This window comes from Copadichromis virginalis, linkage group LG5 (assembly GCF_057382275.1).
Source record: "Copadichromis virginalis isolate Kocher_CV1m ecotype Utaka linkage group LG5, C_Virginalis_male_GT1.1, whole genome shotgun sequence".
NCBI classification, from domain to species: domain Eukaryota; kingdom Metazoa; phylum Chordata; class Actinopteri; order Cichliformes; family Cichlidae; genus Copadichromis; species Copadichromis virginalis.
This window is the reverse complement of record NC_140622.1, coordinates 39,636,142-39,654,739: the sequence shown is the minus strand read 5'-3', so window position 1 is coordinate 39,654,739 and position 18,598 is coordinate 39,636,142. Positions and strand designations below refer to the sequence as shown.

The 18,598-nt window shown below is 43.3% G+C and overlaps 1 protein-coding gene across 1 annotated transcript in view; it reads left to right on the top strand.

Moving 5' to 3' along the window:
* Positions 1-18,598, top strand: part of LOC146710377 (dedicator of cytokinesis protein 3-like) — a 234,835-nt gene that overhangs the window by 127,227 nt on the left and 89,010 nt on the right. The window contains exon 5 of the mRNA XM_085457761.1: positions 6,208-6,304. Coding sequence (XP_085313887.1) covers positions 6,208-6,304 — 97 coding nt within the window. The remainder of the gene's footprint in view (positions 1-6,207; positions 6,305-18,598) is intronic.

Genomic DNA, 18,598 nt, shown 5'->3' with positions numbered 1-18,598 from the left:
GCACGCGACACATTTATAGTAACGGTACAAAAAGACTTGAACAGCAAAATGCACCAAAAAAACCTAACAAACAAAAAACACTTGCAGGCATAAAAGAATGAAATCAGGCTCATGTCTGAAGTTAAATGAACACTTTGTGTAGAGCCTGTGTGAGCTCCTCAGTGAGTCTGATCACCTGCTTACTGTTTGTTTGCAGCTCCAGTCAGACCCAGGACCTGACTCTCATCAGGTTTTCTGCACAGTGCATGTGAATCGATTATGAAGTGACAGATTTTTAACTCACCGGATCGTTTGGTCAGTTCTTTTCTGGCATTTTGGCTCCACCTGGACTGACGCGAGGTTTTGCTACATGGAAAAAAAAGTTTGTCCGAATGAATTAAAATGACTGTTCAATAGCAGAAGGTAGCAGCACAATGTTCCTGAGAAGCACTGAAGCATCTGAGGCTGGGAGTTTGTGTGGCTCCCTCTGCAAACAGTCAAACAGGCTGATGGGAGCAGCAGGTCAGTGAAATGCTCTACAGGCTCGTTTTTAATCCTTTATTCCAACAAGTTTAACAAGCAGAATAATTCAAACACTTCAGGCAAGTTCCACTTCCTTTCAAGTTTATGTAAAGAAACAACTGAGCTGACAACTCGGTCAAAACTACCAATAAACTGTCATTAAATACAATATACTCCCAACTGGGTTAGGGTTCTTATTTTTATTGGGTTGATAATTTAGATGAAGATGTCATTTTCTTCCCTACAGGTCCAGTATACCCAGACTTTCTCTCTAATATTGAACCTCATGATTAACAGCTGAAAGTAACAGTAGCAGGCTCCTGAAAAGCACCGAAGCCTCAAAAAGAAACACAGATGCTGTAAAACGTACATTTTTTGCACCATTTCTTCTACATTTGAAGGTTTAATACGAGGAGACGATCTGTGCTCCACCAAAAACAGAAATACATTTGTTTTACTAGTTTCTTATTACTTTTATGATTAAAAGAAAATAATTTCATACATTGCACAAGTTTTGTATTTGGCAGCAGCAGCATGGTGCTCCAGAGATCAGTGCTGCTATCTTTGAGTTTGAATCTTCCTGCTTGGAGGGTTTCTGCAGATTTCCTTCACACCTGCCTGTTAGCTGGACCTCATTGGTTGTAGGTGCATGTGGTCGCACGTGGACCCACTCTGCTCTGTGTGGACCCACTCTGCACTGTGTGGACCCACTCTGCACTGTGTGGACCCACTCTGCACTGTGTGGACCCACTCTGCTCTGTGTGGACACAGACTAAAGCTGCACAAATGACAAAACATGCTTATGAACTCATAAATAATGAGTCGGTTACAAAAGACAAATTTTAAAAATGTGCAGTGCATTGTGACGTTGTGAATAAATGGCAGTATGTGCAGTTCACATCTAAATGAATAGTTAATGTTACATGCAGTGCTGCGTGTAACCTCGGGGCGCCGTGAACAGTGTGGACGTATTTTTAGAAGCAGTGTTGCGCTGTTTGCACGGTGACCCTCAGCTCAGCGATCGGTGCGGTGAAATGACGGCCGCCCTGCATTTAACCCCAAGTTAATGTCAGCATACGGAGCTTGATGGTTTTCATCTTTGACGCCAGCTTCATGTTTGTGATCCACAGATGGAAAAGAGCACATGTGTTTAAAAAAGAGAGAAAAGTGCTCCGTGTCTGCACGTGTACGCTTTTATCATTTCTTATCAGAGCCAATCATTTCTTTTTCCTTTCCCACTCTTCTGTCATCCTGCCTCGGTCCATTTTCTAACTTTTTGATTTTGAAGCTGTTTCTTAACAATTCAAAGCACCAAATAAACGAAAATAAGACGCTAAAACCAAATCCCTCGTTCTAACTTTGTCTGAGCTGCTTAAGCACCAGGCTGGATTTACTGTAGCTTATCACGTATCATTTAAGGGACAATTTACTCATTATCCTAACTTAATAATGTCACATTTTCCCATGAATGCAGTCTTTTTGAAAATGCAAAGAAAAGCTTTTATACCAGTTTGGATTCGTGCTGCAAAGATTGTGGAGCATTAAATAAATTTTATGAAGCACAAAAGAACTTCTCATCTTTTCCGTGTTCGCATTTCAGGGTGACTTGAGCTAATGTAAAACCTAAGAGACCATCAACAGTGAGAGCGGTTTGTTGGGTTCAAAGTGTCATCATCTAATAACTGATTAAGCCATCAAGATTCAAATTAGTTTCATTTAAATACTGCCAGTTCACAAGAACAGCCACGAGGCTCTTTATATGTTTAGGTAATGAGCCTACAGGCTTATATGGAAAAACCCATTTGGTGATAGTGGGGGGGGAGAACTCCCTTTCTAGGTGAAAAAGCTTCCAGCAGAACCGAGCTCTGTGAGGGGAGAGGATAACACGAGAGACCACAAACAGCAAACGGGACAAATCACAAACTACGAGACAGAATCACACATTTGCTGGATCGTGTGAGCGCTTCAGTTCGCTGTCTGCTGGGAGTTCAGTAAATAGAGCTTAATACAGCTCAAGTACACAGACTGAGTCGGATGACGCACCAAATCAAAGCAGTTTAATGGCAGGAAGCATGACAACATCCCTGGAGACTAGAAGCTGGTAGTCATGGTGAAACACACCACAGATGGAGGCTCAGCTGAGGCATCCAGGTAAGGTGGAGATGTGGAGGAGGTGAGTTGCATGAATGAGAGTCTGAAATGCAGAATAACAGAATAGCAGTGAGATTTAAAGCACAGGGAACAGAGAGACTAACCGGCTCTCAGAAAACAGGCAAAAAGACTATTGGATCAAAGACGACAGAATTGAGTTTGACAGGGTGGGAAAGCGGAAATGACGAAAGAGCAGCAGCTCAAACACTCAGGGCTGCAGGCAGGTAGGAGAAAACAGAGCGGATGACGGAGGTTGGACAGCAGTGCTCTGGTCAGGATGTGCCAGCTATTCCGTTTTAATGGCCAGCAGGGGGCGCCTGCTCTGAGTACAGGAGTCATCCTGCTCCTTGGATCTTTGGCCTCAGTAAAAACTTGATCCTGATCAGTCCTGCTGCTCTCAGCCACGAGGCTTAATTCCTGCTGAATGTCCTTCATTTAGTGCAGTGTGACCCTAATAACCGCAGAGATAACGGCGGAGCGTGTCGACATGCTCGGGTTTGATTTCTGAGCTCAGAGCATCTGACTCACCTGACTTTTCTGTTTAACTAAAATTAAGAAAGACTCAGACTTTTGTGTCCATACTGTCACCTAGTGCACTGGTGTCCTTCCACTCTCACACATGATATCCATGAAACCAGAAGCTATAACTTAAGATGCACATTTAAGGAAACCAGTTAACAGTTAACAGAGTACTGCAAGAAAAACAATCCCAGTCTGACTTACATCGGCTCATCGCTCCAAAGTCATTGGGGTATTTGTCTCTATCAGCCGTTTGACCCTGGTGGTGTTAGTCTCTGCATCTCCTCCATCACTGGTCGGCCAATCACGACCTTTAAAAACTGATCATTTATGAATTACACGGCTCAGCAGGGTTTTTCAGCTGCTGTGACAGAAAACGTATATAAACACACGCCCGGTCCAAAGCCAAGTTCAGCTGTGGTCTGAGGTGGTGAGTGTTATGGACTACGGTAAGTGCTAAAAGTGCACTTAGTGGCTCTGTTGTTGAGGTCCGAGAGGTCAGGAGCAGAAAAAGCTCCATCGAACCTGTTTTTGCTGGACGCAGTTAGCAGGGTAAAAACATCAGGATGTGTTAGATTACAGGATGTGGTGGGGTTTGATGCACCAGCGATAGAAGGCGGGGGCCAGCAGCTCTTATGTGATGCTGTGTTTGCTGCCAGCAGGTGTAAACAGTAGGCTGGCTAAAGCCGTGTTTATTATCTACGTCCGAGCTGCCGGGAGCTGTCAAACTGCTTCATTGGAGGTGGATTCAGATGGGAGCAGTGTGCGCTCGATGTGCCAGTGACATTCAGCTGTCACAGACTGTAAGTGCACCACTGCGTAAAGTGAGAGATGGAGTGCTGCTGAAGTGCTGATACAGTCATTTATGCAGAGGGTGTTGAGAAATGGACTAAGGATACAACCACGAGGGGCTCCGGCATTGATGCTGCTACGCCTCTTCTGACAGCCTGCGATCTTTTAGTGAGACGCACTTTGCCATGCTAATGTGTCATGCAGTACACTGGAAGCATCATTGAAAATGTTTTCTGTAATGCACAAAAACTAAGAAATAAGAGGCTGGATTGGAGTCGTTTAAAGCAGCCCAGAGAATACAGAATATTAAATCGCTGTAAAGTTTTAAACACAGCTGTGGGGTATGAATATAACCAAAGGATGAAAGACAAAAAGAATTTCCCCCAAAAATCTCTTCTTCTCTCAAAAGTTTCAAAACAGAGGCAGCGAGTGTTTTTAAGAATGAACTGCATGGAGAATAACAGAGAATAATAATAAAGAGAGGCTGTTATGAGGCAGCAGATGAAAATATAAGTGGCTTGAGACTGACGGAGAAACACTGTGGCAGCTCGGGGCAGCGATGACTCGGGGCAGAGATAACCAGATGGAGACTAGTTGTGGGGCACGGTGAGAGAGGATATGGATAAAGATTTGCAAACAACAGAAACACAGACAGAGGTCAGGCTAGGAGACAGAAACCAAAGACTGTGGGGATGTGGGTGCAGAGGGAGACAGAGCACAAAGAGGGAAGAAATGCAGGAGAGAAAGCAGAAAAGGGGGAATAACAGGAAAGGCAATACAGAAGAGGAAGAGGAAGCTGTGAAGAGGAGGAAGAGTAGAATGTGCAAATGGATGATGGAGATGTGCCAGAAAAGAGAGGAGGAGGAACACGAGGCAGGGAAGCGGGAGGAGGGAGCGATTAGGCTGAGTGAAAAGTAGAACAGAGGCGAAGAGGAGGAGACGCGTCTGTGATACAAGTGTAACTAATGTGTGTGAAATCACCAGGCGGCCGCCAGCTACGGCTCAGCTGGGAGATCAGCTAATCTGGCACACTGGCTTTTATTAATTAATCAGTTACTGTATGCGACGGAGGGAAGGGGGGTACGTGAGCAGAGGGGTAAGAAGGAAAGAAGTGCTTCCCTGAGTGAGGGAGGGGCGAGCAGAAAGGTAGCGTGGGATGAGAAGAAGAACAAAAGTGTGTGTGTTGCTTTAATGCTCTTGACTGCAGGCTGGAGACGCAGCTTTCAGTTCTAGTGAAGAAATCCCTGATGCTCAAAACTATGTACAAGTGCTTAGGTGAAACGAGGTCTTTGTCTTCAGCTGCTTTTCTTTGTTCCACCTGAAGACGTGAGCAGGAGGTAGAGCAGGTCATCTACTGATGGAAGGTCGGTGGTTCGATCCCCGGCTGCTCCGGACTGCAAAGAGGCCAAACACTGAACCCGAGTTTCTCCTGAGTGAATGTCAGATAGAAAGACTGAGCTGTGCTGTATAAGGCGCTTGGCAAAAGTAAGACCCATTTTATCCAGGCCACATTTGGAAACAGTAATCCATGCTTCAAAATGCTGCTGCACTTTGCTGCTGGGAGGTGAGGTGAAGGCGCGTTGTCCTCCTATGCATGGGAGGACAATGCATAGGAGGATTGTCCTTTTCTGCTCCTCTTCAGTTTGGGGTCCCACAGGGCTCAATTTTAGGGCCTCTGCTTTTTTCATTATATTTACAGCCCGTGGGAACCATCCTTAGAAGGCATGTGATATCCTTCCACTGTTATGCTGACGACTGTCAGATTTATCAATGTGCATGATCTGTACACCTGTTTTTGATAATAAAGCTGGCTTTGACTTTGACAGTTTACCTTATTTCATATGTTAGCTCGTGCTTTGTGTTTCCACCTGTGCATGAAGTGTGCTTTGTTGGTACAGGCAGTATAAGTGGATTCTCTTATCTTATCTCTTATCAGAAATCCAAACACAAGATTAGTGTTTGGATTTCTGCTTCACTGAACTGTCAGTTCACTTTAATTCATTAGTGTAGAAACCTGACACACGTAACTCCACACAGTCGCCAAGTTCCTCTGGTGACAAAGCAGACCAAGCTTTTATTGTCTCTCTTACTTTTACGCGTGTTAACAATTTCACATTTAAAGGCTTTGTACTGTGGACGTGCTGCTCTGTGTGTCCTTAAATCTGCTTCAGTTATGGACATCTGATGCTTGTCCAAACCCAGCAGCTGTGAATTAAATGTGTGTGTGTCTGTTTTCTATTGCAGGCCACATGAGACTGTGGTGCCTCTTGAAGACCCCATTGTCACCGAGGTCACGTCAACACTGCAGGAATGGGCCTTACTGTGGAAGCAGCTCTATGTGGTAAGCAGCGCGGAGCATCCGTGTGCATCGTGCCGCTTTGTTGTCAGGAACAAAGGGAATGCAACAGACCGAGTCCCCCAAAGCCCGACATCTTTAGAAAGAATCCAGTCGCTGCTTAATCTCGGCAAACATCATTATTATCACATGTATTCTGAAGCTGTCCCAGAATCTGAAAGTGCTGCAGTTGTTTTTGTTTTCGTGAAGAACTATTCTTGGAGGTTAACTAAAACTAACCCAGCCTACGGTGTGGGGAGGCCTTCAGCAGCAATTGGTGCTTGATAAATCTCTGTTTTGAAGAAAGAAATACAAGTAGCTGATCAACCAATCAGAACGCTGCACAGCTGCAAATCTTAAAAACATCTGCTCTTCATTTTTCCCACACCTAGTACAGTTTTTCTTGTTTTGTGGGTTTATAACCAACTAAATAAATGAGAGACTCAGGTTAACTTTACTTTAGCTGGTTTTGTAACGTGGGTTCATCCCAGTTCACACAAAATCTCCAACTCAGATCTTTTCTCTGTGTAAATCGGTGAAAGTGAATATTTTCTGGATGAATTCAGTGGACCAGCTGTGAAAAAAGAAACTCCCGCTGCTGGGATCAATAGCAAAAATAATGCACAATAAAATAAATAAAACATGTTCATCTGAGGATAACAAATAATAATTACTACTTCTTATTGCACAGCTGTGTGAGAACAGAGAAATGGAGGATACTGATTTTGACCTGTATTAAAATAAAAATATTCTCAACCAATCAGATTTCTGAATTGCACCAAAGACCTCTGAATGGGAACACTGACTTGTGTCCAGCCTCGGCCTGTGCTGCCCACAGATTCATGTATTTTTAAGGTGCGATGTTCCTGAGATGTGCCTGGCTCTGAAAGCACAGTGAAGGCTTTCTGTACAAAAGTGCAAAGGCTGCAAGCAGTAACTGTGAGCTCGCTGTCACTCATATCTGCATCACTGTCAGCCAATCAGATTTTTCACTCACTCCACCCTCTCTGTCCAGCCATCAGTTCGTAGCCTTTTTTCGTACTTTTAGGCCATCTGTCTTCTCGCCACTTCCTGTCGCAATATGTGATCGGAAATCCATCTGTCCCTAAACGGACAGAGGGGAAAGTAATCCGTGCATTAGGCCTGGTTGTAATCTAAAACTGTCGCTGTGCTCCGTCTCCTGTCTCTGTTCCGATGGTTATTTTCATCACTCATCTTCCTCGTGTCCTGCCAGCCCCGTCGCTCTGTGCTTTTATTCTGGTTTAACAGACTTTTGTCTTTGCTCCCTGCCAGAGTTGAAGAGATGAAAGACAAAATTGTCATTGTCGGGTTCTGCGTGACAGATTTTCTATTTCCATCCTGACAGATCTGACATTAGCGAGTGTTTTGTCACTGACAAAGTGAATGTCCTCTTAAAGCAGATGAAAATCCAGCAACAAGGAATGCTCGTGCGTTGTGGACGGATGGAGAGATATAGGAGTAGATTAGAGAGAATGACTGTCTTTGTTGCAACACTGTCTGCTTATAGATAAGCACACATGCAGATAAGAAATAATAAGCCCGTAAACAGAAAAGGACGTGGAGAGGAGACAGAGAGAGGCATGCCGAGGTCTAAAACGATGAAGCTGGTGCTGAGCATCAGCGCACTGCGGAGCAATTCTCTGGTTTGTTAGAAGGGAAAGATTTTTGGTATTTCATGGGATAACAATCAAATTTTCCATACTTAAAAAATTGCCACCATAAGTTAAATTGAAATTACTATTATAATGTAAATGCCAAAAAACATGACTTGCAGAAAAGAGTGTGCTCTACATGCAGACAGCGGGCACAGTTGGGCCATAATCTGGGCGACTTTTGGCACCGTTCCCTCAGTTAGGGCACTGACGAGTGTTGTGTGGAACAGACGATCTGGACTTTAGATGGCTGCTCTGCAAACTCAGATGTGCCCTAAGTCAGCAGTCTCCAACCTTTTTTGCGCCACGGATTGGTTTATGTCCGACAATATTTTCACGGACCGGCCTTTAAGGTGTCGCGGATAAATATAACAAAATAAAACTAGTACCGGTACCGAAAAAAATAAGATTTATTCATAACACACGTGAAAAGACCCAGGAAAACCGAGTTAACAATAAAAACGATAACAAAATAACGCTGAAAACCGATAAAAACCCTGAAAACCAGACATTTCACACCTGAGCCTCAACTCTCGCGGCCCGGTACCAAACGACTCACGGACCGGTACCGGTCCGAGGCCCGGGGGTTGGGGACCGCTGCCCTAAAGGCCACAACACACCTAATATTTGGACGTGTGGCTGAGCTGAAGCATACACATTTGACTTGAGTCAAGGCAAAATGTGGTCCATGGAAACCAAATTACACCAAAACAATGATTTAGAGCTGGGTATAAGGAACAAGTATCCCCCTTACATGTTGGACCTTTGATGGACCTCAGATATGTTTTATTGCAGGACAAATGTTGAAAGAGGAAATAAAAAATTTGAAGATGCTGTAAAATCCTATTCATTATTAACTAGCAGCACTTTTCCTGTTAATGGTTATTGTTGTTATAACAGTGAGTTATCTCATGAACCAATGCAAAAACATGACGCAAAGACAACCATGACGTGAGGAAGTCTGTATCATCAGTAGTGAGGATGTGTGAGTGGATAAGTGCTGCGCTCCAGAACATCGGAGCCGCAGTTTAATAGAGAAAAAACTAAACCAGGTGCTTCCCGTTGTCCTGATGGTGTGCATCACCCACCTTCTGCAGTAGAGAGGAATAAAGAGAAGTAAGAAGAGCAACCAGACCATCACAGTGGAAAAAAATCCAAGTGCAAAACACAAACGGGCTGCGATCCAGGGTCTCCTGTCTGCTAAGCTCCCTCCTACCTCCTAAAGCAGACTGTGCAGCTCTGCAAAGCTGTTATCTCTCAGCAGCCAGAATCGCTGCGGACGCACCGACACCGATAGACACCTTGCACTTAACGGTGAAACACAGGTGGCGTCTGCCAGAACGGCGTTATGTGACGCCCGGGGAATGTGCAAATTTGCCAAAATGCTGCCTGGAAGCAAAATGCTGACACACTGATGTCAGAGCCCACTTTAAGCATTTTCATATTAATTTAACGTTTTTCTAGAGCTTGTACAAAAATATAATAATTGGCAGTGAGTCATAGAAACCTGTGTGACTCCCAGTTCACATATTTGTGTGTATACTTGTTTTTTTCCCTCTCTCACATCCACACACACACACATAAAGATGCTCAGACGTGGCTGTCATCACTGCACGCATGAATAAATGCAGAAACATCGACATGCTGAAGTCTCAGTAAGTGGACATTTGGTGGGTCTGCAGTCTGTAGAGGTGACAAATGCAGCAGAGCAGGGAGGCCAAGACACACACACACACACACACACACACACACACACACACACACACACACACACACACACACACACACCCCTCTGTGAACACACACCATCTCCTGTGCCCTCTCTCTCTCTCTAGTGTATCTCTCCAATTGCCCTTTGCACACAGCCACAGGCAGTTTACACATTGGTGGCGAAAGTGTGTGTGTGAAAGACGAACCCTAAGACAGTGTGTTAGAGACTGAATAAATAAAAAATATGAGAAAGAAAGCGAGGGCTCGGAGGGGAGAAGGGAAAAGGAGAAAGCATGTGAGACTGAATAAGAGATAACAACTGACAAAGGAGAAATGGAAGATTGCAGCAGAGTGAAGAGAAATACTGGGTTGGCTTCAGTGCTGTGTGGTACTAAATGCATATCAGAGTGGCAGATTATTGGATGCTCTGAGAATCAAGAAACATGGAAACACAATAACCAGTAATTAAACAAGCAAAAAGTGTCAGTGTTTACATGAGGAAAGAAGTTACGGTGCTACAGGGTCACACAAAGTCACATTTAAATTCTTTGCCCTGATGTGATCTTTGGCTGCTTTCTTTATTTTGAGTGTCAGATTTCTGTGTGAATTGGATGTGGTTCAATTCAATTCAATTTTATTTATATAGCGCCAAATCACAACAAAAGTCGCCTCAAGGCGCTTCATAGATACAGAGAAAAACCCAACAATCACATGACCCCCTATGAGCAGCACTTTGGCGACAGTGGGAAGGAAAAACTCCCTTTTAACAGGAAGAAACCTCCGGCAGAACCAGGCTCAGGGAGGGGCGGGGCCATCTGCTGCTACCGGTTGGGGTGAGAGAAGGAAGACAGGATAAAAGACATTGTGTAAACTGGTACCGTGTCACTTCAGTGTTCCTCAGTTTCTCAGATCCATCTGTTATCGTCACATCTGGTTATCACTGCTTTCGTCGAGGCCCAAAGACCTCCAGGAGGTCTGGAGAACTGTTGCTCAAGATACTCTGGCTCCTCGGAAGCTAATTAGAAGTCAATGAAGTCAATGAGAGGTGACTCAAGACTTTTGCACAGTACGGTGGCTGCCTTACGTTAATCACTGGGACTAAACCCAAAGTACCCCCAAGTCACTCTTTGTTGCTGTTTCACAGCTCACTGAGCTCACTGCTCGAGACTGCCCTCTGCTGGTAGTTTTGTGCAGAACAGTAAAACATTGGTTTACAGTTTTTTCTGAATGCTTAAACACTAACTGTGATTCCTGTAGCACAATCTCTAAAACTATTCAGACTTATAGCAAAACCACTCACTGAGTTTGCAAAGCTAAAAGCACAAAAACTGCTTTGCACTCAGTTTGCAATTTTGTAACACACACTTTGCAAAACTTTAGGCACAATTCACTGCACAACACTCAATTACCAAATTTCCAACACACTCCTAGCAAAAGTATACACATGTATGGCTATCATTAACACTAATTTGCCAACTGTCTGGCACACTTTCACATGTGAAAACTTCTTTAGATAATTAGTTCACTTTGCAATCAGCCCAAGCACTATAATACAGGTAAGCTGTGTGTGCGGAGTACAATGGAGGGAGCAGGAAGAGTGAGAAGTAGAGGAGGCCGAGGAAGAGGACGTGGAGGTGAAGAAGTAGGATGAAGAGGACGACAAGGACAAGGAGGAGCAAGAGGAAGACGAGGAGGGGGGAGAGGAAGATGAGGAGGGGGGAGAGGAAGGGTAGGAAGAGTAAGAAATAGAATTGCTGATGACATCAGAGCTACAATAGTGGACCATGTAATCAACCGTGGAATGACCCTGAGGGTAGCTGGCCAACGGGTCCAGCCTAACTCGAGCCGCTACACTGTAGCAAGTACCATAAGGACATCTTGAAATGAGAATCGGTGAGTACAGTCACTTCGCACAAAGATTTGTAGCACTGCCATATGCCAATGAGAAACACACCAATACCATTGATGTAAAAATACTGAAATTGTTACTTTACAGAATTGCTAGATGACCAGATGCTGGGGCAGAGGAAGCATGTTCACTGCAGACCAAGTAACCCATATAGTCATTATGGCGATTGCAAATAATCCTATACTTGGAAATAAACACTTGTGTTTGTTTTGATGTGTTTGAATAAACACCAGTACTTGAAGTTTGGATCCCTCTATGCTTATGGATCTATGACAGAAGTATGAGCTCAAACTGACATAGCCTACCTTGTGCACAGAGAAAGCAAAAGCCAGATGTGTTTTGTATTCATACCATCAGTGTGCAGTTGGCGCATTGTGTGCTTAGTAGATGATGGCTTGTGTGTACTGTTTGATACGGAAACACCATTTTTACAAAGGTGTGAAGAGTTAATCTAGCTGTGTTTGCTTTTGCAAGAGAACTACAATGTTTTGATGATTGGGTGACAGGTTTTCTTATTTGTGTGAAGAGTTTTGCAAAATTAGCCAATAGTTACAAAAAATGTGCTTAAGCAATCAGAAAAAACTGTAATAGATAAAGGAGCACGTGGTCACTCTTTTTGATGATATTAGAAGTCACACCAATCGGATTCTAAATATCCTGGTATCCTCTAATGCAACAGATACTTTGCATACAGTTGCATAATGTTTTTTACTTAATTATTATATAATTGGAGATTAGATTAGATTAAACTTTATTAGTCCCTCAGGTGAGTTCCTCCAGGAAATTCTTTTTCCAGTAGCACAGCACCGACAGAAGTTGCAAAACAATGTAAGCAGAAATAGAAATATATCATATATACACATATATTAATACAGAGTGTATAATAGCGATAAATAGGATAATAGGAATAACCAGGGAATTGCACATTTCAACTATTTTGAGTCTATTGCGCCGATGAATATAGAAAAATATTGCACAGTGAAAAGGGCACTACAGCTTAGTTGTTCCCCCCTCCTTTGTCCTCCTGTTTCCCCTCCCTCTCCCCTCCAGAGAGGAGTTAAACAGTCTGATGGTGTGTGGGACAAAGGAGTTTTTAAGTCTGTTAGTTCTTGACTTTGGGAGAAGCAACCTGAACAGACTCCTCTGGTTTTTATGGCCGTGTGCAGAGGATGCCCAGCATTGTCCATAATGTCCAGCAGTTTCTTTAGTGTCCTTTTCTCTGCCACTGTCACCAGAGTGTCCAGCTTCATGCCGACCACAGAGCTAGCCATCCTGATCAGTTTCTCCAGCCTGGATGAGTCCTTCTTTGCTGTGCTGCTCCCCCAGCACACCACAGCATAGAAAAGTACTCCAGCAACCACTGACTGGTAAAACATCCTCAGGAGCTTCCTGCAGATGTTAAATACAGTCTGCTTCGGGCTTTTTTTATACAGATGCTGCTGTTGCATGACCAGTCCAATTTAAAGTTAATTTATTTTTGCTGGAAGAGGACAGAGAAGATGTGGAGGATGAGTGGACTTCTCCCTTCTTGTTGTCTCCTACATCCTGATGTAGGATTGAAATTTGTATCTGTGTGTGTGTGCGTGTGTGTGTGTGTGTGGGCAGAATTGATTTGTGAACAAGGAGGAGAGGGAGTGGTGACAACCAAACAATGATGGAAGGATGTGAAAACAGGGATAAACACAGAGGGACACATTTCTTTGCTGTGAAATGTGTAGACGTGTGTGTGTGTGTGCGTGTGTGTGTGTGTGTGTGTGTGAGGAACAAGAAAAAACCAGAAGAAGCGACAGGACTGGCAGGCAGTGGGTGGGGAATCTGTCCTTGTCCACTTCTTTCTGCTTTGCATTGAAATGAAATTTTTGTTTCTGCAACAGAAGAAAGTCAAAAGAAGACAGACGCACACTGAGTGTTCATAGCTGCAAGGCGCAGCGTGCATTCATCATGACGAGAAGAAAATTCATTCAAGTTCATCATCCAGTTTGTGAAGTTTACTGGCTGTCAAGTGGTTTAACGTTTTTATATCAACATGCAGACGTGACTCAGCCTTTGGCGAGATCGCCTGAGCTTAAAATGTCGCAATTTTACACTCGCAGATGTTATATTTTATGTCTGAGTGGAGAAACTAGTTCTTTCATTTTTTAATAAAAGAAAGTGACAGCATACAAAAAGAAACATCAACAACAACCCAGAGAAGAAGTGCTGCAGTCCCACCCACAGCTCTACCACACAAGCTCAATCAGAGGGTCACCTGACAGTAAAAGATGATCACCTCGCTGTGAAACAAACTCGAGGTTGCAGCACACTCACAGACTCGTTTACCTTTTATGAAGCCCTGTCATGAAGAGATGTTGTAGATTTTTAAAAATCAAGAATAAACATGTTACAAATCTGCACAAAACCTTTTAGAGCTCAGCTAAACACACATTTAACCTTAATCATGGAATAACATGGACATGTCTGCGTATGCTTAAATTTGCCCCCTGGGCAGGGGTGGGATGTGATGATCCTCAAGTGGCCTGGTTGATGGTTCTGCGTAGTATCTGGACTTTGCTATAGTGGACAGAGACCCGATGTTGTGCCTGGAATCTGCCAGAGCAACTTTCCCAGTTTCAGGGTTAAAGATCTGGACTTTACCTTCCACATCTGCTCCAGTTGTTCCTTCAGCATCCAATACCTCTCTGTTTTCTTGCACTCCTTCCTGATGTTGCTCTCTGCTGGGATTGGCACATCTGTCATATCTTCTGTTCCAACTAAGGTTGGTTAGCCAGCAGCTGCTTGACTGTCTGGAATTCGAGGTCCTGCAGGACTTTAGCCCTGTTGTTCTCAAAGAGCTTTGGTACTGGTTGTCCCATCAGGACTTTATATCCTGTCCCAGCTTTAATCTTACATCCTGCTACTACCCATGTGTTGGATAGTCTCCAGGGTATGTATGCACAGTCTGCAACTTGGGATCTGTCCGCTGTGGATCTGGTGCTTGGTGCCATGGCTCCAGGGTTGTCTTCCACAGTTGTGTTTAAAAGTCCCACTGAGTTCCTGATCCTTATTAATGGCAAGTGCCAAGCACTCCAGTGTCCATGTGTAGAGCACTGAGTCATAGGCTTTCTTGTAGTCAATCCAGGCGGTCAAAAAGATGAAGTTAGCTGTGTATTTATTCCTCCATTTGTAAAATGTTTTTGTTGATGTGCTGGTTCTTTCACATTATAGCTCATGAGCACGCATCCAGATAATAAAAATCTACAGGCCTACCTTTGTAGGAGGAAAATTGAATTGCCAAGAGTGGCTGAAAGTAGTTTCTATACTGCACATAGTTACTGTATAAAGTCTGAGGCTTTGTAAAAATTGAGTTTCCTTCATGTATCTTGAGAGATTTTTAGAAAAAATAAATCCTATAAAATAATTTCATCAGATTATGAAAGGCATAGGTGGCGAAGAGAAACAAATATCCTGAGGAAAATGGGAGAAAGATGCAGCGCATGAAGGCAGTAACGGACACGTGATTTAACTTAGAGGAAAAATAATTTAAGAGAGTCGTGGAGAAAGACTAACTGAATCTCATCTCTTCTGTCGAAGCCTTTAAACAATATCGTCACAGAATGAGAAACCGGAGAAACCGAACACAAAGAGAAAGAAAGACCAAAAGTTTAATTGGTGGCTGTAAGACTGCAGAGGAGGAATGACTGAAACAAGAAAAGAATTGAGATCCTTCAGCGCTTCACAGCTCCCATTAAAAAACATGAGTGAAAATCAATCAAAAGAAAATAGATAGTTTTCTATGCTCTTTGCCATGTGCTGTTCAAAGGAGGGAAATACACTACGCCTTAAACCCACACTCAGATACTGATGATTAAAAGAAATGAAAGATGCTCTTTGTTGATTGCTTATTCTGTGCTTTAATGGGGACTGCCTTCGCTGTGATGCTGGGAGATAATTGGTGTAGTGGAAAAAGCTGTTTAAGGATAAAGCTTTGTAGTGTGACACAAAATGATGGTAACTTCTGTGTGTGTGTGTTTGGCTGTGATGATTGTTACTGGGTAGACACTGAGTGAATATTTAAGCCTATACTGGCAGCTGGGAGCACCAGAGGAGTCCATATTGGTGTTTGGTTACACTGCAAAGCTAAGATCTTAAGGTCTTAAATGATGACTCTAAGGTGTTTTTACATTTCATCTCAATATTTTTATCTTTGGACTCTCCTGGAGTAGCTTTGTTCACTTACTGTTCAAAATATGCTGTATTCGTCTTATACTGGGCTTTTTTACAGCCTCTGGCATCGTTCATGTCTGAAAATAACTTTTAGCTTCTTTCCTTTGAAGAACACCTCATTTATAAGCCAGCCTTCTTCTGATTGGCTGCCCCTCATGGGGCTTCTGTACGCCTACGATGATCTTACTGGGTGTATCTGCTCCCATTGACATAAAGCAGAGCCAAGTGGTGAAAAAGCTGTCTGCACTCGAGTGCTTAGAGCAGCGTTCAGCCTGTACCTGCACTGCTACTGACCTCATTTTTGGAGGCTTTGGTCATGTTAAACATACGTGATATGAGAACAGTGCATGTATGATCAAGTGTAATAGGTCTCCTTTAATGTCAGCTCAGGTTATTAGTTCATATTTACATTGTTATTTAAATGTGTGTGTTGGCTTTTATTGAGAATAGCAGTTGGTATACACACATGTATTCATATCTTGTAGGAACATAAAACACATCCACACATGTGCAGCAGCAGTGACACTAAGCTGCTCTTTTTCTGACAATGTTGTATTTTACTCAGTTGTACATAGTATTTGTATTCTATTTTTATTTTACTGTATATAGTATTTTATTTTGGGCAGCACGGTGGCACGGTGGTCAGCACTGTTGCCGCACAGCAAGAAGGTCCTGAGTTCAATTCCACCATCAGGAGTCTGCATGTTCTCCCCATGTTTGCGTGGGTTCCCTCCGGGTACTCTGGCTTCCTCCCACCGCCCAAAGACATGCAGCTTGTGGGGATAGGTTAATTGGATAATCCAAATTGCCACTAGGTGTGAATGGTTGTTTGTCCCTGTGTGTTAGCCCTGCGACAGACTGGCGACCTGTCCAGGGTGTACCCCGCCTCTCGCCCTATGACAGCTGGGATAGGCTCCAGCGCCCCCCGCGACCCTGAAAAGGATAAGCGGAAGCGAATGGATGGATGGATGGATAGTATTTTATTTTATTCTATTGTGTACAGTTGTGTATAGTATCTTATTCTTATCCTATTCCAGGGTTTTTCTAATTTCTGCTATGTAACTTTGCACGTCCACTTTCTGCTGTAACAAAACTAATTTCCTACGTGTGGGACTAATAAAGGCGAACCCAGCAAAAATGAATGCCTAACCCTAACCCTAACCACAACCATAACCCAACTGTAACTCTGACACTAAAACCACATTTTAAGTCTCAAAAATTCCTTCAAACTTGTGGGGACGAGGATTTTGGTCCCCATAAGTATGGTAAACTTCAAGTTTCTGGTCCCCACAAAGATATTACCACACACACACACACACACACACACACACACACACACACACACACACACACACACACACACACACACACACACACATTGTGTAGGTAACAAAGTCTCCAGCCTTTGTGGGCGACTTCTCCACCTTTCTTCTCCTCTCCTTCCTCTTCTGAAACACTTTTTTCTTGGCCTTGCTAAACATAATTTATAATGCTGCTGTGCTGACAAACTGCTCCATGAGACACTTGCTGAAAAGCAAATTGTTATAAATTGTTGGCATCAACAATCACTGGCATTTTCCATAAATGACAGAGAGCAAGGTCAAGAAGTACTAGCAGTATATTTCACAATATAACTTCTGTCCCACAGATTAATAATAGCTGGAGAAAATAAAAACAAAAAACATGAATTATTTGAAAAAATGTGTATTATTTTATTTAATAAGCATTTGCAACTAAAACATGGCTTATTCACATATTCAGTGCATAAGGAAACTGTATATTTCAGAGCTTTGGTTCACAGGACAGCACCAAACCTTAAACACTTAGAATCTGTCCCACTTTACTTTATCAGAGCAAACATGCTGTGAGCCGAGCTTCTCGTACCTTTGGGACCTGCAGTCAACAGGTAGTCCTTTACTCCTATAACAATCCCACAGTGATGAGTACTCTTCACTACAAGTGATGACATAGAATCAGTATAATTAGAGTGATTCTGAGCACAGCTGTAGTGTGCTTTGTGGATCAGTTGCTGTGGTTCTTAAATGCTTCCACTTTGCAATAACATCATTTACAACTGATCATCAAACAGTTGTGGCGTCTTATTACAGGACTCTGCTCTTCAGATTAACCTGTTCTTTCCCTAAATTATTGTAAGGACGCTGTAATCGTGGCTCAAGAGTTGGGAGTTTGCCTTGTAATCGGAAGGTTGCCAGTTCGAGCCCCGGCTTGGACACCCTTGGTCGTTGTGTCCTTGGGCAAGACACTTCACCCGTTGCCTACTGGTGGTGGTGGTCAGAGGGCCCGGTGGCGCCAGTGTCCGGCAGCCTCGCCTCTGTCAGTGCGCCCCAGGGTGGCTGTGGCTACAGTTTAGCTGCCATCACCAGTGTGTGAATGGGTGAATGACTGGATATGTAAAGAGCTTTGGGGTCCTTAGGAACTAGTAAAGCGCTATATAAATACAGGCCATTTACCATGACATGGTGCTGGATGCTGTGTACCTGTGGAAATGGGTCTGAAACTGACTGAAAGCACTGGAATTCAAAGATTAAGGAACATTTTTTACCTTCATGTAAAAGTGTAAATTTTCCTTTCGTACAGAATCATGACACCAAACTCAGTTAACACTTTATAAAAATAAATATAAATAAGAATGAAATAAATATTAGACGTGCTGTATGAAAAAGTCCAAATGAGCCTATCAGTGAAGTAAACGTATTCAAAGACTGCAGTGAAGACAGAGCTTTTCACAAAAAGGCTGCTCATTCAATTTTCACTGGATCTGAAAAGTGACAAAGGAGATGTAAG